The following is a 25,538-nucleotide window of genomic DNA, read 5'->3' on the forward strand; positions in this document are numbered from 1 at the left end:
TTGGCAGACAGCATTCTTATCTGCTTCTTGTTTACAGTTTGTCAGTATGCAGCACTGCCTTTTGTCATGTTCATCTTATTTAGCGAAGCCGTTGGTGGCTGTCAAGCCAGATAAGACTTTTATGTTCAAAATTGGGCTGCGGAGCGCCGGACTGGAGTCATTAGACAGATTTGTCAGGGAAATTTTTGTGGTCCACATGCATACGCAACTCAGTGTGGTGGGACTTTGGCGGGGCGGGGGGATTCACAATTAGCTACAAAGAAAGACGCAGTTGCTGTGACTGCTCACATAAGAATGACATGCAATCCGACTGGCGTCATTATTCGCAGTCCTTACCAGAAGTATCCTGTGATGTTTTGATGGCCCGGGCTATTAGCATTAGCGCATTGCACTTTAATCATTAGCAGATGTTTTGCAAGGAGCGATTGTGTTTTATTTATTTTTTTAAGTTTCATGGTAGGGATGGGCATTTGTGTAATGCACTACCATTTGGCATGACTGCTTCCAATTCAAAAATTGGATCATTTCCCACAGCACACCTTGCTAATCTCTCACGGCACAATGAACACCGTGGTTGGTCATGACGACTAAATTGAATGACTGCGCTCCTCAGGGTGAGCCAGCACAGCAAGCTGAACCTGATGACCAGCGAGAACCTGTCCATCTGCTTCTGGCCCACGCTGATGCGCCCCGACTTCACCACAATGGACGCACTGACCGCCACGCGCACCTACCAGACAATCATCGAGAGCTTCATCCACCAGTGCGCGTACTTCTTTTACAACCAACCGCTGGCTGACGGCCTGCCGGGCTCGCCCACCTCGGCGCTCCCCTACGGCGGGGGCACCTCGGCGTACTCGTGCATGGCCGGCGGCTACTCCTCCTCGCCGGCGCCGTCCCCCCCGACCCCTTACGTCCTCCCGGCCACGCCTCCCGTCATCCCGCACTACGGCCCTCCCATCCACCACCATCACCACCACCACCACCAGTCTCCGCCCCACTCCCCGCCGCCCACCCCCCAAATGCCCCTCCCCGCCCTGCTGCCGCCCTCCCTGCACCCCCATCACCCACCTACGGAACAACACACGCTGTGAACCGCCAAGGGATCAAGGGAACCTTAAAAAAAGAGATTGCAAACACCTCGGAAAGAGATTTGAACAAACCAACGGAAGGAGGAGTAACAGGAAGTGGGGAAGAGGACATTGAGGGATCTGCAGTATGAACAGGGAGTTGCTTGGGAGAGGCCATGTGACCCTCCCCTGAGCTTGTATAGAGAGGCCTAGACTAGCCACTTCAATATTCCCTCTCAGTGTCACTTCAACTGGGAACAACAAGGCGATGAAGAGTGACGCCTTGTCAGAACCTTTTAGACCATGTCACACAGGAGGAACGTCAAAGGAAAACACACCATTAGCAGCCCCTCCACCCATTTTTTTTCATCCCCCCACTCAAATTCTCATCGCTACACGTGCAAGGCAGTTTCACTCAAGGCTATTTGCCAAGCACCGTAGTGAAAGAGAAAACGAAAACTCAACCAACCGGATCGGCAGATTGGGGCAAAGGATCATGGCTGCGCTCATGCCCTTGGTATTCAGTCTACTGTGTGCTGCATTACTAAGTTACCGATAAAGTTTTTTAAAATGTTTTTTAGTGGGCCCACACCTCAAGTCACCACCCCTATCTGTTGCCAATCAGTCAATGTGTGTGTGCGTGTGTGTTCTTTTTGCCTGCTGTGTGTGCGCGTGTGTGTTTCATTGATGCAGTTTTCAAAGTAAGGACCTCCTTGTTCAAAAAGCACTTTTCTGAGCACTTTCAAGGCACATTTTTTTAATATATATAAATATATATATATAGCTGTGACTTCACGCTCACTCTCTTTTCTGGGAGCACACCACTGACATCCAGAGGAGCAACTGGGGTATTGCAGCCACTACATGGGCGTTGCGCCACTCTTTCACTGCTGTTTTATTTTAATTGTATTTTGATGAAAGCTTTCTGCCTTTCACAACCCTTTTTGAGCCAAGGCACATATTTTGCATTTGGAAAAAACATCTCACCGCGCACCAAATAGTGGACTGTCATTGAGATTAACACCTAATCGTAGCTGTGTGGTGCAGTACACGTGGCTAAATTTTTTTTTTTTTCTTGTTTCATGTGAAATGACAAGCAAGCTGCTGCTCTTACCCACAAAGCATGGCCACTACACTGGAGGTAAAAAGTTAATAAATACATAAAAATGCCAGAATACACTTTAACAGCACAAGACTAAGGTTGCAAGCATTCTAGAATTTTTTTTTTTAATACTGCTTGGACAACGTACACAATATGACACGACTAACATTTTCAATTTAGGAGAAAAAAGTGATGCTTTCTCATAATAGTAAACTTATCTGGTTTAAAAAAAAAACTGTTACAACTGTATTCTCATAAAATTACAGAATGAGATGATAACACCGAAAAAATGGAGGTTCTTATAAAATGATGACACTATTCTGATTATCATACAGGATTTACCTCTGAAATGTATTCTGGTCATTTTAACAAGTATTTTTTTATTTCGGCCCTTCATGTATGTACCGCTGCATATTTTGCCACACTGCCCCCACTGACGCTACTCTGCAACTACACCGTTTTTTCTCCCCATGAGTAGCTCTGGTTGTTTTTTTTTTTTTTTGAGAGACACGAACAAACAGTCCATTCATCCATCCGCACGACCGGAACGGGGCATCCCAAATTCCCTTCCGCGGCCTTCTGTTACCGTAGAAACCGGCGAGACGGGGGCCCGGAGGATCCATAATCCCAACCGCTTTTGAAGTGCGTTTTTGTGTAGTTGTTAGGCAGATGCTCACCAAGGTCACCTGAATGGTCCTCACAGGCCGGAAAGCCTTTTAAACAATCACTGAACTCTTACAGGCGCTTTTATCACATGACACTACCTATTTAGCCCCTTTTTCTGTGTGTGAGTTTCGATATGCTGAAATTCGATGTGTGTGTGTATGTTGGCCGAGCTGTCTGCGGCAGACATCCAGACAGCATCGTGATCCAAACAAAGGTGACGGTGAGGAATGCAGCTCCCCTCGTGCTCACTGCCCCCGCCGGGTAAGCCTGTTTGCTCATTCACATTATTAGGAACAAGAGAAGTGGGATGATTACTTGGGAGAGTGTGTGTGTTGTGAGTCTGAAACATGCGTTGAAATGATTGAGGCAGCCAAAGACTGGACAAAAAAGGTGACAATTGAATATTGAATTAAATGTGAGGTTTTTTTTTTACCCCCCCCAAACAATGGTGACAGATGTCTAAGTTAAAATGAGAACAAGAAAAAAAATATACATATGGGGTTCTTTATATGTTGGGTGGGCTGAGGTCTAATATGTTGCCCTTTACTTGGTGGTGACAGAAAAAAAATCTTTTTGTTCATAGTAAATAAAAATGCTTTTTTTTTTTCTTTTGTTTGTTTTGATGCCCACTATAGTGCATGAATTCTTCCCGGATAAGGAAGTGGAGGGCTTCACCACTCGGACTATTTAAGAGATGATGAAATAAAATACGATGAACTGTTTTGGGGGTGGGGCCATAATGGGAAAAAAAAAACATGTAATGAAGTTCTGTAAACTGAAAAGATAACACGTCAATTTGCTGACTTTGGTCATTTGTCTCGATGGGAATGATGTATACAGCAAGGCCTTATGTGATCTGTATCATAGTTAATAAATGAAATCTTGTACAAAGGTGACTTTGTGGCTCATGTGTAAATGTAAAACAAATCCATTTTTTCTTATTTAAGGTATTTGTACTCATTTCTACCTATACAGTGTAGGTTAGATTAATACAAATACAACTGTTTTGTAATATCAAGAGAAAAAAAATTAAAGAAATGACGCTGCCGTAAGAGTTGGAAACTGCCTTCAAATGCCACAAGATGGCAGCAAAGCTTTACTAACATTTAAATTGATTTACTTTGGTCAACGTATAGGATCAAGCCCTTGCACATGGCATGTACACAATTATGAGCCCATGTTACATACATGACTACATTCATCAGTTAAATTCGTCTACAAATAAAAACAACTTTAAATGAGGCTCACCTAGCTTTAATAACATGCTAGCATGTTATTGACATTACACATGGGCTAACTAAATCATTCAACTTCCATTTTGACTGAAGATCTAGTATTTTCCCAACAATTGTTCACTGATTGCCTAATAACTGGCTTTACTGTTAACAAGCAGATGTTCATCTGGAAAGGGTGACCCCCCCGTCCCTGACTACCAGTTTAGGGTGACATGAGGACTCTGGGTTCCCCATGTGGGCGATGTCAAGGCCTGGCTGCCATTTGGCGCTGCCCTCATCTGCCCTTTTCATTGAGTCACAGCAAAGGAAATCCATGCGTGTGACCTTTGTGCTGTCTATCTCTCTCTCCCTCTCCCACTCCCTCTCTCTCTCCATCCTGGCATGTGAAAAGGTCAGGCAAGGATACACACAGGACACACGACCCTTCAACTTTAACCTTTAAGGTGGTGCAATGGACAGACAGGAATGCGCAGTCTTCAACTGGGGTCAATACAATCATTCTCAGGAATTAGGTCTTACATACATATTGGGAATTTGATTCAGTACAGCTACAGCCAACAACTGTAAAAATAAATCAATTGGGGGAAAAAAAGATCTAAAAACAAAAAGGGTATATTAAAAATTTAAATTCTAAATTGACATTGAAATGAAATTTTAATTTATCGTGGAAATTAAAATGTAAGGGTGTATGTATTTTACAGTGAGAACTAATGCATTGCAGGGGGGGTCCAATATTTTATGAGATGAATTGTTAAAACGATGAGAACCATTTATGTATGACGAGATTAAATATGTTTTATTTAAAATTTATAAAACATATTTTTGGCACGTATTTATATTTTTAAATCAACTACCTACAATTGTATTTTAGATGTAAATACTGCACTGCATTTTCATGCTGGGTGTACCTCATCAAGTGGTGTCATGTAAATATCTTCCACTAGGGGTCTCCCTCGTCCCACACGACTACAACTCTTGCTGTTTCGGGGGCCACCATTGTCTTGTACCTGCTCGCTCGGTGGTTTGTCTTCCAGGCGACGGCTGCAAACACAAGCTCATTGATCGGCTCAAAGATGCGGAAGTGAGTCGCTCGTTCGGCGAGGCATCGAGATGAAAAGACGACGAGGCCTTTGCTGCTCCTCCACTAATAGTCTCGACCAACTTTAAAAGTGAACGAGGCCAGTCAAAGACAAGATAAGTTGCAGTTCTCACACTCATTTCAGTACAAGAAATCGAGTATTGCACTCACAAAAATCCTTAACCCAAGGTTAAAAACAAAACAAAAACACCTAACATTTCAGAAGCTAAAAGCAAACAATATAAAACCAATAAAACACCAAGTGCTGGAGTAGAATAGAAAGAAATCGAACAAGCTTGCAACTCTTGGTGAGGGAGCACCAAGGAGAAAAAAATGATTTTTAAAAGTGATTTCAAAACTGCAAGGGTGGGGCTTGGTTCCACAAATTGGGAGCCATGAACACAATCCCATATTTTTCTAATTTTGTGAACTAACGGCCAAAATATTACACCTAATGCAAAATGTGTTTTTCAGATTAGACAACCGGATTTTTACCACCTTCTTCCTGAATCAAGTCTTCAACTGTGCACCAAGAGGACACAACAGTTCATGCATGTGAAGCGAGGTGAGAGCTCTCAAAACGATCATCATAGATTAAGCATCTTGATATCTTTTTAAGTGAACGATTTAAGACTAAATGAAAGAAAAGTTATTTTGTTGACCCTGGAAATCTCGGGGCCTCGGGCATCTTCTTCGTCTGCCAAATTGTTAGTCTAACCCTGTGCGCACCAAAACCTCGACGGTAGATTTTGCCATTTGAAAAATCGCATTGTACCACCCGATTTGATTTCGACTAATTGTTCAGGCCTACTTCACCCCAGCGGGCTTAAATAAGAAGCGTTGAGAAGGAAGGAAGGCGACACGATGATCCACCATGACGAGTCGAGGCACGTAGCCGCCGCCGCCGCGCTCAAGCGTGTCTTTGTGCGGCTCGGCCGGCGCAGCTGCGCCGCCTATTGAATCGTGATGCGGGCCGGCCGGGCCTCTACAGGTGGAAATGCTCTTATCAATACGGCCTGTCCGAGCCTGACCGCCGGCCGATCCGTCTCATTGATGATTTCGGGTGCCCCCCTTCTTCTTCCTCCACCCCGCGGGAGCGCCATTGATTCACGTCTGGGCCATAGTGGTGCTATTTCCATATTGATAACTGGATGGATGACGACGCTTCGGGAACAAGCTGCTGCTATTGAGCTGCTTCGCTTGATGGGTTTATGCCCGCTGCTCATAATAGCTCTTCTTCTAGAACATTTATTTATGCAAATGCACGGCAATAATGGGGATTAATCAGTGACTTCATGTCTGCTTTTTATTGATACACGGGTAAATAATTGTAAAATGGCACTTCACGCACACCTGTATAAAATCCTCAGGGAACGAGAGCGAGCCGCAATGGAATTTTCATAAATAATTGTTGCTTTCCTAAACGGTGATTAGAATTTCCTTTATGAAACACTTAGCTCGCCTTTCAAATCTTCAAACATTGCAGTACCCGCTCCTGGTTTTTAATTTGGTGGGAAACCGCCGCTAGCTCCAGTTAGCGCTACAACGGTTAGCGTATCAGTGTTTCCCCAAAATTGCGGCCTCCGCGCCATGATAACGTGACTTCCCGCTCGTGGACAAGTTTAGCGACGTCACGAAGCAAACTGTGATCGGATGAGCGACTGATAAACTGGAAGTGGATCAAGTGAGCTTGTTTTGATACTTGTCAAAATATTTACCGTAATTAGGAGCTCACTCCGGTTGCAAAGGTTTGCTTCGACTTAGAAATTCCGGTTACTTTGCCGCCGTTATGGCGCTCGCTCATAAATCAAGGACCCCCCTCCAGTTTCGCCTCAGACTGCACTGCATTATTGATAGAAAGCAAGGACATAGAGGACACGGCAATAGCGGCTGCTCATACGAGTCAGTTACACATTGTAGCTGTTCTCAGTCGACAGCAAAGAATCCAACCCCCCAAAATTTCAAAGGCTGTCTATTAAATACGTGCCGCTGAAAACTAAGCATCCATTTTCTCCCGCGCTTGTCCTCATTAAGGTCAGCGCCGCCGGAGCCAATCCCGACTGATTTAAGCGAAAAGTTTGGTCGGCTAAACAAATAGCTTTGTGACAGCCTCGTTGATGAGCGTAAATGTTAGTTAAAGAGGTGACAAGTAAAGCGTCTTAGATGGCAAAATTGAGGGTGTGACTTGGATGAGCCGACACAAAGCTCCCCCCAAAAAGAGGAAATGACCTTTTTGTTCTCGGCACAGAAGCAAAGGCAGAATGATATTAACATTTAAATCAGGTCGCTCAGTAAAATGTGCCACAAGGTTGCATGACAATCAGCATCGTTTGTCAGTCAAGAGTTTCCCGATCGATACTTTGATAAAAGCGCCCGGATATAACCTGCAAGTGTCCTGCCTTGTTTAGGCGTGCGGCAATTTTTTTATTTTTAGTTTTTGCCCCGTGATATCCGTACTATCGCTTTATTTTAAAGTGGTTCATCAGTCCCCTTTGTTGGCTCAAGCGCACTCGCCGCATAATGCGCAACAACTCCGCCGAGAGCTCGGAGTTGTGAACCCAATTTTGAAGACATCCTAATTTAAAGGACAAGGAGACAACAGCAGGATTCGGCGGGCCGTGAGGAAAAAAAAAAAAAAAGACCCCCCCCGCCTTGTGCTTGTTGGGTCACTGCTTTGAGACAGGCACATGGGCTGGAGGTCAACGTGACGCGGATCAGGGGCGCCGACATATACGCGTGCTGATTACCTCCCCTCAAGTGGAAAAAAAAATGCAAATAATAAATGTATGAGCAACGTGCTTGTTTTTGTGCTTGATTAATTATGCCGTTTAATTCCACATCCACCATGCTGCTCCTCCATATAATTTCCCAGTGGTCTCGGCTGTTTCTTCTCTCACTCTCTGCTCCTTCCCTCCCTCCCTCCCTCCTCATGGCAAAATGAATCATGGATCCGACCATGTGTACCCGTGGGAGCGCCGTGAGCCGGCGTGCGGGCTGACCAATCGTGGGCATCGGCGATGGAAGGCGTCTTCCTGTTCGGATAAAGCGTGTAACGCTCGTGCCGATTTGAAATGTGCGGATGCTGCGTGATAGACTTTACTTTGCATCAATATCGAAACTAATAACGTGTTTATACCGTCTGTAAGTAGTACAGAAATCTAAACATTGAATTATACAAGTTCTCTAAATCATTAATCAATCATCAAAATATCATATTCATCAAATCGTTTGATAATCGATTAATAATCGAGGTGTCGTTGCACCTCTTTTTTTCCCAATTAAACGATGGCTGCATTAGAAGATGAGCAAAAGTCTATTACAATCTTTGAGGAGTACAGAAATCTAAAAATTTGATTATATAAGCTCGCTAAATGATTCATCAATTATCAAGATATCATATTCATCAAATCGTTTGATAATCGATTAATAATCGAGGCGTCGTTGCACCTCTTTTTTTCCCAATTAAACGATGGATGCATCAGAATATAAGCAAAAGTCTATTACAGTCTTTGAGGAGTACAGAAATCTAAAAATTTGATTATATAAACTCGCTAAATGATTCATCAATTATCAAGATTTATCAAATCGTTTGATAATCGATGAATAATAGAGTCATCTTTGCACCTCTTTTCTTTCCCAATTAAATGATGGATGCATCAGAATATAAGCAAAAGTCTAACACCCCTCCATGTTGCGTTCAACAGCTCCCCCGGTGGTGTGTTTTTAACGTGAGGCCCGATGGGACCCTGACGGCGCTCCTCTTCCCATCCCGGCCGACCTCCTCCTCAGCCTCCTGACAGTTCCAGGTTAGCCCTCTCTTCACTTTCCCCCTTGGCCCTCTTCTTCTCTGCCCTCCCGCTTTCCTCTCCGAACCTCCCGTGGGGCTCCCCGTAGAGAGCGCCTCTCAGATCCAGAGCCCCCCGCCAAAGCCCGCCCTAATCCTCCCCATCGATCGCCCTGAGAATTTCCCTTCCCGGCGCAGCGGGCGCCGCTCGCCGCCATTCGCACGCCTCGGCCGTGAGCTCTTTTCATTTGGAGACAAAATGGGCGCAGGCGCATTACCTGCGTCCTCTCTCATCTTCTTCACGCTGCTTGACGAGGCGGTTGGAGAGGGCGGCGTGTTGCTCGGCTCTTTCTTCAATTCACTGGGACGTGACTGGTCTTCCTGTAAACAGTTTTCTCCAACACCACTTAGGCTGCATCACTGCGATCTGTTGTGGAGCGTTCACCAAATGCAATTTGGTACAATCCCGTTTTGGTGTTTTTACTCACAAGGGGACCAAATGAAGTTATCGAAAGTGTACTTTTTTTTTTTTTAATGTCCACCTGGGCACATTTTGAAATAGTTAGCTTGGGTCAATTACAGCTCACCCGCCATCCTAATGAAGATAGAGAAAGCATTTTGGTTTTCCAAACTATGACTTTTGCTTGTTTAAGCCAACTCATTGTCAAATTCTTTCGATGAAAATGAAAAATTTTGTAGTTTTATTCGGCAGGCCGATGTTGACACTCATACTTTGGCCAGTTGCGCTAATTATGCTACCTACTACTAACACACTTTATGGCGAAACTATGTTGAAGTAAATAAAAACATCACAACGTGTTTACCGATTATGATTCAAATGACAAAAGTGAGAAAAAAAGTCAGCCGGCCGTCATTTTTTTCTGTTTTATCTAGTTGAAATGGCTCCAGCGCTAAAACGTCTACAGATGAGCAATAGCGTCTCCAAACGGAGATAATTACACTTATTACCCTTTTCGTCCCCTCATGGGATAAGGGAGTCATTTATTTCTCTAAACTAGCAAAGTATACGACACACTCGCCGATTCATTAGGGCACGGCGCCTATTACTCGGTCGGCCACGATTTGAAGAAACGCTGTAATCAAATAGTAGTTGTGTTTTATGCTTTGTGTTCCGTCTTTAGCATGCATTTTGTTACAGTTTTTGAAAGTGGCCCATAAATATATTTGAGCTTCACAGTGGTGGTAGCGCGCAGCTGAGACGCAACATGAGCATGCATCATTACTGGAATCCTCCTGGGAAGAGCCCCCAACCAACAGTCTATCCTGTGTAACATACTTGGTCATCATTTATTTATTTACAAGGCGAGCTCAGCCGCCTCTCTTTTGTGCGTGTGTGTGTGTGTGTGTGTCTTTAACCGCCAGAGTGGATGTGTTTCTTCCATCTATGTTTTCTGTCTGTTTATGAACAACACGGATTGGGAACAATAGATGATTAAACCTCATACGTTATTAACACGTCGGCTGCGCTGCCGGCATGCTAAGTAACTGTCGGGGTTCATCCCAGGAAGGGTTTGTACGCTAGAGTGGCTCTTCCAAAATTGAACGTCTTGGAGTTTGTCAAACAAGTCAAGTTTGACCAGAATTTTGCTTTAAATGTTGGAAGTCTTGTTTTAATCCGACACGTTTTGTTTATTCCATGTTGGCAAGTGTTATAATAGGCGGTGATGATGGCCACTAATCATGTGGATGACTTAAGACAAGTCAGAAGAAGTGGGTGATTTTAACAAAGTGATTTGAATGAATGAATGAATGAAATTATAGAAGAATAGTTTCGAGCTGCATTTTGAACTGATGATATTCAAAATACACACACAACCATTTAAGTTGGTGATACGCAAGCTTTCATAGGAGTTTTTTTTTTTACAAGACTTTTTTTTATTGGAGGCTCTGAGCTTTTGTCACTTAGTGCTGATTTACTTTAGGCAAACGACACAGGCAAAAAGCAGACATAAAAAAACAAAGGCCGTTTAACCAATATAATAATAATAGTAATGATGATGATGATGATAATAAAAATAATGATGGTGAACTGCAATATAGCAGGGAACACTATCAACTGTAATTTGTTTCATCCCTACGAACAGTCTATTCCAAATCTCAATGGAAAATTTTGCTTTGAAGGTCAAGCAAATCAATAGAGTAAAAAAGAGCTTAGCACATTTCTGAATTGGCCCTAGAGTTGGAAAGTTATTTTTTCTAATCTAACCAAGCCCGCCCAGCTAAAGCTCCTCAGTCCATCATCCTCAAGCGCCCTTCGTTTATTTTTTACCTGCACAGAACACACAGTCGGCTTTCGCCCCCTCAGTCCTCGCCCTCCATACTTCACTGCTCTTTCCCTCAGCCCTCCCCCTTTCCCCGACTCTCTGCTCCCCTCTTCTCATGTCCGCTACCCCCCCCGCCCAGCCCTCTGCCCCCCTCCCTCCTCTGCCGCTTTCTCTTTATTAATTTATTGGGTTGTTATTCTCCTTGCCTGGCTCCGCTAATGAAGGCGGGATGCAGATGAGGGCGAAGGTCGTCTCCGTAGCGATCGACCCCGTCGCCCCGCAGCATGGCACTCTGACTGGCATGGGTCAGTGGCAGCTGTCAATCAAAACACACACACATTCACACACACACTCACCTGAGCAGGCATATGTGCGTTTTTACAGTCGGCCGCAATTTGCGCCATGGTTTTCTGTTCCTTAAAACTTAAGCAGAGTTACGGAACGCACGAAGTGCAGCATCGCTTCCTTTAAAATGACCTTCATAGGTGGGAAAGTAAAGTTTACAATCATCCATTTTTTGTACGGCATACCCATCCGTCACCTGTCAAGTCGACATGATGCAACACGGCAGACGTCAAGTCAACTCGTAAAGTATCTTACATAAACATAAAACATTTTGCACATCCATCAGGGAAGGATCCATCATCCTGCCCGTTGCATTGGTTTAATTAATAAAGTGGCCAGAGGGTTTTTGACGCTTAACTATTTCATATTTTTTTATTATTTGATGAATTATACTCACACTGCCGGATCTCTGACTTTGATTCTGGGCCACCAACAGGTAAAATCCCTCACTAATCCACTGAAAAGTCATCCCGACTGAATATTTTTCTCAAAACCCACTTGATGAGTTTTATAATTCTCCTGATTTGAAATGTTGAAAACGAAAAGGTTTTCTGTAAATAACTCTGGGGGAAAACCAATTCCCTGTGCTTCATTTTGTATGCAAATTAAGAGATGTTAGCATACAAAGTCTTGTTAAACAAGAGCACAATAAGCCTCGTTTAGCATTTAGCGCAAAGGTCTCCCAGCTTTCCATTCGTCTTTGTGTCTGTCTCTTTGTTCTCCCGTCACTGCTGCCCAAATTACCTTTTTATCGCTCCAGCAATGTAGCAAATTTAGCTAGTCTATACTGAATAATCAATTCATTCTGTAGTTCTCTGTCCCGCCACTCGTTAGCATTGGACTCAATGTTAATAGCATGCTAGTTCCCAGTTCAATCTTTTTTGTATGTCCGTTTGTAGCTTCCTTCTGTCCATCAATGAAATTAGTTTTACATTTGTCCAACAAGTTTGGCTGTACTGGATGTATGTCCATCTTTCCGTCTGTCCGTCCTTCAAATTAGTTTTCAATCCGTCCAGCACGCTTGGAAGTTTAGCTAGTACTGGATGTAGCATGTGCTCATTCCATTTACAGTGGCGACAAAAGTTAAAACGACACTATTGTAATTGCAGGTTTTTGTGATATAAACATAAATCACTTTACTACAATACTACCCAATAACTTTTAAAAAAATAAAACACAGCCCACTGGGTCAGGCACTGAGCTTTTTTTAAGCGCTAACAATGCTAATTGAGTATGCTTAGATTGTACTCCGGCACACTTTTGGGTCAGCTGAGCTCGTGTACGTTTGCTAACAGGCCGTGTGTGTGTTTCATGTGTTCAGGCCATCATAACCTTGTAGGTCAGCTTTAGGACTAAGTAATTACTTGGGAGGGTCGTGACAAGTCAAGAAATAAGCACTTCACCTGGCTTTTATGCACAGACTGTTTGTTGTTTAGCATATTAGCGCTCTTGCCTCTTCATCGTCATCTCTTTTGCAGCCTGTGTGTGTGTTTATACAAAAATTCTTGTATCCATGTTGCGCCTTGTGTACATGTCAGTATTGCTCACAGTTTATTGTGCTGGATGTATTTATGGAGTCTGACATGTTCATGAGTCTTCACCTGCACACACACACACACACACATCTCTATTAGCAGTTTCATAGTGTTAACAGTGTGATGCCATGCGTGAACCTTCCCACCTTTACCTCATATCTATGCAAAGCTGGGGTCTTGTCAATCAGTCACCTTGGTGACACCGAGCCCCACCTCCCCAATTAGAGCTGACAGGGCAGGATTAGGAGGGGGGCGGGCCCCCGCCGACCTGCCTACGTGTCAATCATGAGCCGGGCATCGGCGCGCCTGTTTACTGTCAGATCCCATCTCCGTCTGTCAGACTGCTGGCAAGCGTCGCCCAGGGAAGTGAAGCGGCGGTAGAAGGGCGGTGGCGGCGAGGAGGTGGAGGAGATCTGATCGGAATTAACTATGCCTCTCCCTACAGAGCGGCCGTGCTTTTAATTCATGAAAGGCACGAGAGGGAGAGCGGTTGAGGGAGGAGAGCGTTTAAAACCCAGAGCAGGGCCTTCTTTAGAAGTTTTCACACTGATGTTCCGTCTCTCCTTGACAATCACTTTTGCGCGCCGGCTGACTCTCCCTCCTGTTGTTGCGCCCGTTCTCTCTTTTCCACGACCTGCTTCCCACACGCCTTACACTCGCCAGCATCATCAAACCTCTCACTGAACTTGTTATTCCTCTCAATTTCGGTTTTTTCCTTTTTAACTCTGCCAAGTCAGGAAGTCTTAAGGGCAGATGTGTCATCTTTGATTGCTTATTAGGATGACGCATAAACTTTGTGCAATTTCCATGAAATTAGGGTGGCGTTAAGTTACCCAATTCGATTTTGAGATTTATTGTCTCGATATAAAGAAATCAATTTGGTAATTAGAAAATAATTTTTTCACCAAAAAATTAGAGGCAGTCATAAGTGTTGGATATTTGGCAATAACCCCAAAAGGTAAATAAAATACAAAAACACAATATACCACCACACAATTATTAAATGTATTCATTTTGATGGTGGACTAGCAAACTTTTTCTTTCTTTCGTTTTATTAGGACTTTCTTTTCTGTTTTTGTCAATTGTGCAAGTCCGTGAACCACTAAAGTTAACATTCGGACATACAAGCAATATCAAGAAATAAATACAGTATTTTCCCCCTTTTTTTGGTTCAACCTTGGTGGAGGTCTGCGTGCCGAGTGTTGTTATACATTTAAATTGCGCTAATATGTATTTGTCACAGCGTTAAGGTCAGTGTTTATTTGTGCACGTCTCCGTCTGTGTTTCAGTACGTGTCTGGAGAAGAGGTTAGTGCGTGCACAGTGTGTGAATACATAATGCTGTTTAGCCCTCAGTCCGTGTCATGTGTTCAGGGTTCACACTGTGTGTGTGTGTGTGTGTGTGTGTGTGTGTGTGTGTGTGTGTTGTGTGTGCGTATCACCGGCCGGCCCTGAGGTCCCTGGCGTGTTTGCATTTCTTCTCTTTTGGGGTCCGTGGCGCCGGCCTCACTTTGACCCCGGTGCCCCCACTCTAATCCTTTAGCAAATTAGGGGTTGTGTGTTTCTGAGGGGGGTGTTTGGGGTCTGGGCCAAGCCACGGCTCTGGGATTAGAGAAGGGAAGGTCTCAGGCTTGTGGAGGATGAAGTGGAAGGAAACAAAAGATAGTGGTAGAGGGAAAGCTGAACGGTATTGTCAGCATTCTTGCCGGCTGCCAATGCTCATGTGGGAGATCTCATTAACTCCAAGCAAGACGGTTGTATTTTTCACTCCTTTATGTTTGGAGGATCAAAATTTAATTACCAGATTTCCAAAAAAGCTCCATTGTTATTTGGACATAAATGACGTTTACTATTTCTGTTGTGGTTTATTTCGTTGGAGTTTATTGTTAGCTGTCAGTTTTACTTCTGCTGTGTATTGCATGTGTTCTACGTTGATGATACAACCTTCATCGTAGTTCTGGCAAAAATAAAAAGTCAAGAGTGGAAATGCTCACGACACGGTGAAAATGCAATCGTGCCTCAAGAGGCGATCAAGTGTCACATCTAGACGGATAACAAGACATATATTCTTTGTCCTCTGCAAAGAATGACCATTTATTATGGCTGATCTTGTATAGATTAGCGCACCACGGCCTTTTTTTAATTTTTGCAAATAATTACTGTCCAAAAAAAACTGATGAGGAACTTTCGCATGTGCTCCTGCATGCCTTGAACTTTTTGATGTTGGATTATTCCAAGTTGCTGTTTACTTCTACCGTGCAAGGTTGCGGTTATCATGAATAACTGGCAAGAGGAGCCATCGCATTGATTTGATGGGGTGTACATTGCTAGCATACATTACTGAGTTGTTGAATTTTTATTTTTTTTAACTCTAATGATTACAGCGGTGTCTTGAGATACGAGTGACTCCACATTTTTTTCCTTTTTGGTATCGGGATATTGAAGTCAAGTCGGCTGACCTCCCAACAAGCAATAGTTTGCCTTTTGGTTTGAATTTGTCACTTTGGAATGACTACTACGCAGATGAATACGTCTTGCCTACGTGTTTCATTTGATCCACCAGAGTGTCACGCTAACGTAATGAAGGAATAACCAGGGAGCGTTTGGCTCGGCCATATGCCCCGCTGACAAGCCAAACGCGCGCGCCGTCACGTCCGCTGATTGCCGCGCGTTTGCAGCAGGTGTCGGTTGCCGGGGAAATGTGGGCGGAACATGTTTGCGCGTGTTTGCATTAGAGATGCATGGCGTGTTTGTTGTCTGAGAGGCGGCTCAGGTGTCTGTTAATGTCTGCCGAACGACCTCGCTGCAGGGAACGGGCTATCGGGCTGAGAGGGAGCCTATCATGTTAATTACTTTACACACACACGCCGACAAGCGCGCATACGCGTGCACGCACGCACGCCCGCACGCACGCACGCACGCGCCGAGAAATCACTCATCTTTCTTTCATTTTGTCATTCCTCCGCATTCTCTCTGTTTGAAGGTCTCGCACGTCAATTCCCCTCTGCGTTCGAGAAAGATTGTTTTATATTCTAATCAATTCAAGTCGGTCCTGTGAAATTAATTGACATTCATTCAGTGATTCCGGATCCCTCCGAGGCTGCTTTTGTTTCCGCCTGTCAGCGAGCTGCAAGTTAGATTGGGCTAAATGTTTTGTCATCTGGCACTCCCGGGTAAGCCCCACTCCAAAGCGTGAGCCTGAGGTCAGCTTAACCTCCTCACAATCCTGTCTTTACCACTCATGATCGAGAGAAGCCGAGAGGCGGGGAGATAACGTCCTGGGCCGAGCGCCATCGTTCCTCTGTGACAGCCTTCTAATGTCTCTGAAACAAGATATTGCCAGATAGTCAAACCCACGAAAAGTTGGCTCTTTTTTTTTCCAAAAAATTTCATGCATGAGGCCAGAATAGAAGCCATAATATTTTGGCAAAATAGATTGCGTGTGTCAGATTAGTTTTAATGCAACATACGTTGCTCTATCCTCCTATTGGGCAATATCTGAATTGCAACGTGACGGTGACCAATCACGACTCACCTGTTTTCTGAGGTTGGTCACGTGACATTTGCAAGCATTTGCAAGCTGATTGGTCATGAGCAACTGTGATGTCATTTCCAATCGAGAGCAGGTGGCAAAATGGCCGCCTTCGCAGATGGATGAACTGACCATGCTGCTCGGTCATTGGTTAACGCTACGTCACATGATTTATGGATGCCATGTTGTTTCCCAGGGTCAGAATTTCTGTTGCATTTATAGCAGATACCTGATGGTCAGTTTTTGCTTGGCCATATTGTTTGTGTTGCCGTAGCCTCTTCCACCTGTCCTGGACTCGTATGACTGATGCGACTGATATGATTATTAGGAATGTTAAACTTCGATGATCTTTTTCTTTTAAAAGCCAGTTTTCAGTTGGAAAGATGACATGGCGGTGGATGGGTAGGGATTTGGGCTGGGGGGGGGGGCGCTATTGGCCTGGGCAGGTAGACGCTGTTAGTTAAATGATGCTGGCGTGCACAAGAGGGATTGCTTTGGGAAGTTGTCATCCATCATGGTTTTAGAATGACTCAAAGCAGCACTCTGCTTGGAGGGTTATGGTCTGGGATCCATGATTGATGCGAGCGGGATGGGTGTTTTGCAGCCGAGAGTGCGAAAGAGATTGCGTGTGTGTGTGTGTGTGTGTGTGTGTGTGTCTGTGTGTGCGCGAGTGTCTGCGGGCGTGCGCATGTGCGCGAGCCAATGAAATGAGCCGGTTGTTAGTGTTGCGGGAGCTTCTCAAAGTGACTCTAATCTGATGACAACAATCGTTTCTATGTAGGAAAAATATCTATACTCATTTCCATGTAGGTGACGCTCCATTCGACCATGAAACCGGTCTTGCTGTATCAACAATTCCCTAATAATTTTAATTAACAGTTTTAATTAATAGTGGGTTTATTGTTGTAGTCTTAGAAGTGTAGATCCGCACTGCCTTTGAGATGGATTCTAATCCATTAAATTTGTGCAGGACTCTGGCTGTGCTCTGGCCTGGCCACCTACTGAGAGGCAAAGATGCTAATAACGAGGCTACCATGCATGCTCTTGATGAAATTTTCGACTTAAACTACTTTCAGCCACCTGCATGTGTTCATTTGAGATGCGGCCTTTAGTTGTTCAAGTAGCGACGACGCAGCCCGATGATTAACTGAAGCCGGAAATACTCTTTAGCGGCCTTAATGAAGTGTCAGTGAGTGTAAATCGCAATTCATTCTAATGGCGAGGTAATTCAATGTGCTTCAACGTAATTAAAACTACAGCATTTAAGAGGTAAAGACGTTTAAAAGCAGAGGAGCTAACAGAATGTTGAGACAGTGCAAGAATATATTTTTGAAAAAAGACCTTAATCATAGATATGGGGTGGCATTCAGTATTTATTAACCTGGATTTAAACACATTTCTACTTCATACATAACATTTAAATGCTGATTCACCATGTTTGTTTTGAACATCCTTTCAGTTTTGTGCAGGTGTACCTAATATAATGGCTGATGAGCCTTAAATGTATTTAATTTTTATTTTTTATTTGTTATTTTTTATTTTATTTTACTGTCACTAAACGTCGCTGGCATAGAAAGACATTTATGAATAAATCATTTTCAGTCCAATGAAGTCAAATTGGATCATTCCAGGGCTTACCCGACGAAATCTCACTGCACATTAATTGCGTATCACCGATTTAAATAAAGCGCGCACACATGCGGATGCAAAAGAAAAAAAAAAAAAAAAGTGCCTGGACGTACCATATTGTATTTCTTTAAGCTGAGGCATTTAGCCTGCCTTTGCCTCTCTCACTCATCCATTTTCCTTACGCACGCTTCACCTCAGTTCATTCTTAAGTTAGTCTGATCCCAATATTCAGGAAAGATCATGGAGAGGACCCAATACCGATCGATGTCCAATTAGCAAGGCGCCGCAGCCCGCAGGGGTGGAGGCACGGGGCTAACAAGAGGTGAAGTTTAGAAGAGAAGAGGAAAAGAAGCAAGGTGGAGTGGAAGAATGCAATGTCTACGAGTGGGTGTGGGCAAAGGGTGGGTGAGGGGTGTTTGGGTTCGAGGAGGTGGGGGTGTTAGATGCTCAATCAAGCTACGCGAGGACAGTGTAATTAATCCATTGAAGATGTCTGATTGCAGATGACTTTGGGAATACCAGAATGGTGTGGCTGGGCCGGAGGGGGGCGGCGGCAACAAGATGGATGCAAGGGTGCGGGGGGAGGAAACGCGGAAGGGCAAACAGAGGGAGAGGCGATGATGAATTGAGACAGGGGTGATACAGTACCTTTTAAATGAGAAGGATGAGTTTCGGGCACAATGAAACAAAAATTGTTGATTATGTCCGGGTTAAGTCCGACAATCGCTCACCGTGTGAGAGGAGATAAAAACCTCCTTCTGATAGCGCATTTACATGAAGAGAAAAAGACTCATTTGCTAAAACACTCCCATGAGATGAACTGGTTGTTCCGTCCGTAGTAGGGGCAAGCAGGGAAGTGCCCCACCCGATCATATTTTTTCTTTCTCCGAGGTGACTTTGACTTGAGTTGATGAGTTTAAATAAGACTAATTTCATTGGCATTTATGAAATTCCAATTGACTTGAACTTTTTTTGTGTTAAGGGTAAGGAGCCATGTGGGGACGAACCAAGAATATATCAGGGGGTCGGCAAAAAGAAAAAAATCGTAAGTACCCAATAGTCAATTATCTGGTCTAGCACTTGAGGGGTGGGAGCATATTTCAGGGGTGGCAGTGCCCCAAGCGGCCCCCCTCTAGCTCCACCAGTGATTTGAACTACACACAGACAATACTGCAATACTCACAAGCATATTTTTTAATATCCTGTTAAAGATGACAAATATTAATGGAATTTATAGCAACAGCCTTTTTGTGTTCACCATCAAATCAACATTTAAAATGTGTACATGTATTTTACTCCCCCTGGTGGCCAAGGACAAAATGTTACAAAATGTCTGTGCTTTCAAGGCACCATCAGCTGGCTTTTATTTAATAGTCTATTAATTAGTGGCAATGCATTTTGTCTCTGAGAGATGCCGTCTTCCGTTAGCTCAAGCGAGTAGCCTGCTATTTACTGGATACTCCCCCCGCTGCCTCTCCACGCCTCAGCCATGCTAAACCGGTATGATCTAATTCAATTTGATAAAGCAGCAGTCATCAGAGCATTATGTTGATACCCACCGCGTTTACTTGCTGACTTTGTTCCACGGCGATCCAGTGATGTCACAAAGTGTTTCCTGGCGCACGGGCGTGATTGGCTTTGAGGCCGACAGACAGTGAATTAAATGTGGTCAAGGCGCTAACGTGTACGCCGTGTTCACAGGCGTCAAGCGGCAAAGTGCTGACAAAGGTTGAATCCTCTGCATGATTGACTTCTTTCATGGCAGAGAAGAGACAGACTGGACTTGACACGCTGGAAAAGTGTTTGTGGCTCAAAGCTGTGCAGGGAGAAAAAAAAAAGTCAAAGTGCATGAAGTCTGAAAGTGGCCAGACAGCGCCGTGCACTTTTGTAGTCTTAACCCTTTTTTGGTTGAGTTTTCAAGCCTGTCACTGCTTCTTCTGTTCCGCTTCTTGTGACAGAGTCTAAAGAATTGTGATGTATTGCAGGAGAGATGACGCCATATTTGCTATTCAGGATCTTGCAATCGTGCAGAAAAAAAAAAATCACACCAAAATTCTTTTCCCCTTGCTTTATTTTCCAAGTGTTGAAGAAATACCGGCACTAAATTCACCATGCAATCATTGCACATGCAGAAGGACACCGATAAATAGAACGCTTCCAATGAATGACAATTAAATGACCGTGATTCCTTTTGTGTAACATTCAGAGGTCAGCAGACACTTGGGATCGTCTCTGTTGAGGCCTCCCCCGGCCTCTCACCTGAAACTATAAAATGGTGATTATTCCTGCGAACCTGACCCTTTTATGGATATAAAGCTCGTTTAAGTCTGAAGGTCACATTGGAAAGGCTTGATATTCATTTCCTGTGTGGAGGATGGAGCCCAAATCGTGCAGGCGGAGGAGAACAAAAAGAGTCATGGTTATCACATTTCAAAAGACAGTGCAGGTGTATCTCAAATTTGAGGTTTGCTACTCTGTTTCATTCACTGAATAAGCAAGTGAAAGTGAACACTGTGATTATTACCGCAAAGACTTCATCAATATGTAAGCATGCTTTTAATGGTTTATTTAAATCGCCATGGTAACGGTTTCAATTGGCTAATCCCTCAAGTTTTGCTCTCAAACGGTGGAGCAACACATGTAGACAGACAATATTACAATACAGGCATTCTTTATCCTGTGCAAAAATGGACTAATATTGAAAACACATAGTAGTATCAGTATTTCTGATTATATTTTGATTTTGTTTTAGTATTTTGTCGCTTGTGCTTTTTTATTTCCTATTTATTTGTAGTTTCAGTTTTGCATTTTTTTTTTTAATAACTTTTAACTCCCACCTCGTTTTTCCGTATTGACCGGCAATACATTTATGTTCGTGCTTGCCCCCCCCACCCCTGTAGGTGGTTTGGCCGCTGGGTTCTTAATGAAAAAGACAGCGGCACAATAGAAAATTAGCGGCGGGAGAGATAAACAAGCACGATGCTGCTCTGACAGCGAGATGGGGGAGATACAAGAGGAAAACGTCCCGGGTGGAGAAAAACGGTGACAGGCGGCGGCAAAGCAAAGGGGCCGGCAAGGGGGGGGGGGGGGGGGGGGGGGGGGTGCTGCTGTTGGATGTCGAGCGGGCGAGCGCAAAGCGAGAGCGAGACAGGCACAGACAGACAGAGCGAGAGATAGACAGTGACAGAGGGAGAGATAGACGAGCTGCGCGAGGATGCAGAGAGTGTCCCCCCTCTGTCGGCTGCTGCCAGAGGCAAACAGACAGCCTCTCCGCTGGTGGAATGCTAATGCAACAAGCTGCTCCTCGCTCTTCTTCTTTACCTGCCTTTAAGCCCCCTGCCCCCGCCCCTCCCCTCTTTGCTGCAACTTTACACACAAGACTCGTATGGAAGCTTCACTTTAATAATGGAGTGTCGGGCCCGTCTGAGGAGGTGCGGTCGCCACAAATTAAATACCACGGCAAAAAAATGTCCGGCTGCCACGAGAGTTGGTGATTTAGAAATTTGGAGAAATTAATTCAATTTGATTCATTAAGATGTAGACTGTTATTGAAAAAATCATCTAAACACACGCTTACCATGCTGCTAAATTTTGTTATTTATTTTGATATATTTTTATTATATATTATTATTTTGGTTTTTTTTATTTAATTTATTTGATTTACTCGTGAGTCTTGAGTGCTCTCTCAAGTCCAAAAAGTGACATCATGTGTGACCGGGATCCCCGTGATGAGTAGGGGCCAAGTGCGGGTCAATCAGCGAGCCTATCGGTCTCTGTCACAGTCCCGATGGCCTTTGACCCCATTGTGGAGCCGCGACGCGACAAGGAGGCGCACGCCACTTGGCTGCCGACAATAAATGTCTCCCTCTTTATCGTGCGGAAGGCTTGTTAACTTCCGTCCCGTTAGGACGCTGCCCGTGTGAGCGCTGCCGTTGTTTTTACCTCCCGGCCGGCGCTCGTCATCCCTTCTTCGTTTCAGACAGGACATAACCTTGGGTGGTCCCCTTCCAAAATCATCATCCATCCATCCTTCCTTCCCATCTATATCTGTCTGTCTGTCTGCACGGAGATGGCAGCCTCTGAGAAATGGCGGCCCGTTCGGAAGAAGTGTGATCCATTTAGATAGGGGTGAGGCTTTTCCTCCGCACACGCACACATACAGTAAAACACACACATTGGGGCATGATCAAAAACTTGAGTGGCACACACACACACACCATATCACATGAGCAGGTAGAACACAAGAGCAACACACACACGTGCACACTAAGTACAAGACACGCAAACCATCTCAGACGTTCTTCCCAAAACTTACGTGACACAGACGCACACAAGTAAAACAGTCACAAAACATGACAGAGGCGGGCAAGCTCATGAACACACACACACAAATAGAACAACACACATACGCAGCACATGCTCACAAACACGTTTGCGCACACGATACGAAGAAACAAAACTGTCTATTTTTTAAAAACACACACACACGCACACACACACTGGCAAGCACACACTGCAGTCTCTTGCCACGCACTCGCTTGGCTTGACAAGTCATCTCAGATAAGCTGTGAGTGACAGGTCGGGAGTGTTGACTCCGCTTGATATCTCTGTCTCGTCCTTATTGCGTATTATTTGTTTAATCAGATTGATATCGCTTCCTTTCTAAAACACAGACAATTCATTCCAAAGGGGGGCCGATTTGTTTTTTTTTTTTCTCCCCCTCTTATTTCCCCCTCCCTCCCTCCCTCGCTCCCTCCTTGCCAACCATTCATCTTGACGTTTCTCCCCTTTGTGTCATTGCGCTTGTTAATTTCCCCGCCACCTTCTTCTATCTGCGTTCAAACACATTGCGGCGCCTCGGCTCCGTCATCTTGTGGGAATCTTGTCGTGCTTTTTTGGCAGCGGATGTATGCTCAAGCTATATTTTGAGGATTCAGGCCTTGTATACTCGCTCACTTACACCCCCCCCCCCCCCCCCCCCTATCCCCTGGCCTTCCCGCGCTTCATTCCTCTTATTTCTTATCTACTTTCTTCTCCCACTTGCACCTCCATGTCATTGCAAAATCTCTCCTGTCTTGTTCTCCCTCACTCCGGTGTCTCTGTCTGTTTCTTTTCGCTCTTGGCTCACTATGCACCGCCCCCCCCGCCGCCCCTCCACCCCGCCAACCCCTTGTGGTGCACCGTGTCGTGTCCCTAATTTATTTATAATTAGTGCTCTTTGTCGGGATGCGCGGGGAATGTTAAAGTACATGCTACCTCACTCTGGGTACAAATGTGCTGGTGTTCTTCCATCCTTCACGCCTATAGCTCCCCCCCCCCCCCATCTCTTCTCCCGCCCGCTTCCGACTGACACGGCCGCTGGGATGGACGAGCCCTTCGACTGCAAGCCCACACCAAAGGCTGGCTTGTTTACATTGTAAAAAGCTCCTAAAAGTCTCTGAATTCCTTGATATAACAAGCTGCAAGCGGATTTTTCCGCTTTTCATAATTCGTTGCAAATTAGCGTCTACACTTGCTGAATAATTCATACTTTTGGGAGAAATTAAGACTTAAAATACAGTGGGGCTTCGCGAATCAAACGCAATCTGTTGTGTGACGCCTGCTACACTTCCAATTTGTTCTAATTTCACCACGCATCTTCCCTAAGGGATCAATTATAATTGAAATCATCTGTTCCAGAGTCAAACCGTGACCATCCAAAGTCTTTATTTAGAGTGCAAGAGGGTGTGCAAACTTATGCAACCAGGTTATCGCAGTCATTTTCGTTTTTCAAAAAGTTGTACAGGTCATTTTAGTCAGTCTTAAATGGCAAATAAAACTGTAAGCTAAAGTTTAAGTTGCCACACATCTCGTTAAAATTTGAGATCATTAGAGAAAGGATCGGCGACGACGTTGGACTACAAAATAGTGTCGTATTTTTTGGAACACTCTGTATTTGCAATAACAATGCAGCCAGGAGTGAGACGTGTGTACCGCTTGCTGTTCTCTCACAAATGAAGTTCAGTTTCCATTCGAGGGTTCCATGGGAATTAAATTAAATTAACTGGCAAATGAGAGAAAAATCTGGTGTTTTGTCATAAGCAAAAAATTAAAGTTAAAATAAAAAAAGGAAGAAAGCCTGTAGTAAAAAAAACGTGTATGTTGGTAAATTTGTAAATCTGGTACCACTGTTCCTTTTGGTTATTTTTGTCCGGATTATGTGAAAAGTAATTCAATGGAATTTTTCCAACACGAGCCAACTTTTAATTTTGTTGATGTTGAAATGAACATAGTCGTGTTCACGCCCACAACGGCGCAAAATTTCCATTTCAAACTACACCAAGCAGCATGCGTTTGCGAAATACCAAACCAAAATCTAACCTGCCTGTGCGCAGCTTTAGACCACGACTGGTCCCCAAAACACAGCCCCAAACGGACCGGTCGCCGTCCAATCGCCACCTTGCGTATTCCCGGCAACTTTCTAACACCCTGATTGACACTCGCTGGGATGCATACACACACATTGTCAGCGGCGCTCATGTGTGCAGCGCCCCGATCCAAAACAGAATAACAAGATGGGCCGACACGTAATCTGAAAGTGTAATTTATGAAAGCTCCTGTTGAATTTGCACTTCTCCCCCTCCTCCAAAATTGGCAGTGAGTAAACCCCCCCCGAAAAAAAAAGACATTTTCCTTATCACACCACATTAATGTCAACCTTGTCGTCACACATAACGCACATGTGGGCGCTGACAGCTTTCCCACTGCGTCTGCGCGCATGCGTGTGCGCACATGTGTGTGCGCGCGTGTGTGTGTGTGTGTGTGATCAGCCGGGAAGAGCTTTTGTCCTTGGGCTTGAGAGGGCACCTGGCTCCTCTTTCCCGAGCTTTGTGATCTCCGGCTTGCGTCTCTATCCCTTCTCGATCTGTCTCTTCCTCTTTTCCTCTCAACTCGGATCCCTTCATCCGCCCCCCCCTTCCAAAATCCACCTCGCCGCCTCCCCACCCAGCTCACGTTCTCCCTCTCCTCTGCCCAAGGCGATGCCGTCCTGCAGGCTTTGATCAGGAGGCCAGGGACGAGAGAGGAAGTGGGTCAGAAAGTTGTTCTGGAGACTGCAGGAGAACAAGGCTGGAATATCGAGTAGGTGAGGATGGGGTAATATATAGAGGGAAAGGGGGTGAGATAGTTTGTTGGGGCGAGGGGGGTGAGGTTTGGAAGAAAAAAAAAAAAAATCCAGAGGGGTGGGGAAGCGAGTAACGGGGAAGCTAGGTGAAACGGGGCGACGGGAGCTAGCTGAAC

At 44.6% G+C, this 25,538-nt stretch overlaps 2 protein-coding genes across 7 annotated transcripts in view; both read left to right on the forward strand.

Annotated features, from left to right (window-relative positions):
- The window catches only part of arhgap35a (Rho GTPase activating protein 35a), a 37,249-nt gene extending 33,515 nt beyond the window's left edge, over nt 1-3,734 (forward strand). For both annotated transcript variants that reach the window (XM_088380940.1, XM_088380939.1), the window contains one exon: nt 614-3,734. In XM_088380940.1, coding sequence (XP_088237066.1) covers nt 614-1,094 — 481 coding nt within the window. In that variant the 3' untranslated portion in view covers nt 1,095-3,734. The remainder of the gene's footprint in view (nt 1-613) is intronic.
- Nucleotides 3,735-5,038: 1,304 nt separating this feature from the next.
- npas1 (neuronal PAS domain protein 1) overlaps nt 5,039-25,538 on the forward strand; it is a 60,143-nt gene continuing 39,643 nt past the window's right edge. The window contains exons 1-3 of one of the 5 annotated variants that reach the window (XM_088381407.1): nt 5,040-5,716; nt 8,856-8,957; nt 25,277-25,383. The gene's annotated coding sequence lies outside the window, so the exon portion shown is untranslated. Of the gene's footprint in view, nt 5,717-8,855; nt 8,958-19,693; nt 19,761-25,276; nt 25,384-25,538 lie in introns of those variants that run through there. The other 4 variants (XM_088381406.1, XM_088381411.1, XM_088381408.1 and 1 more) reach the window with 4 other exon arrangements.

This window comes from Syngnathus floridae, chromosome 7 (assembly GCF_059516105.1).
Source record: "Syngnathus floridae isolate MCC-2025c chromosome 7, RoL_Sflo_1.0, whole genome shotgun sequence".
Taxonomy (NCBI): Eukaryota; Metazoa; Chordata; class Actinopteri; order Syngnathiformes; family Syngnathidae; genus Syngnathus; species Syngnathus floridae.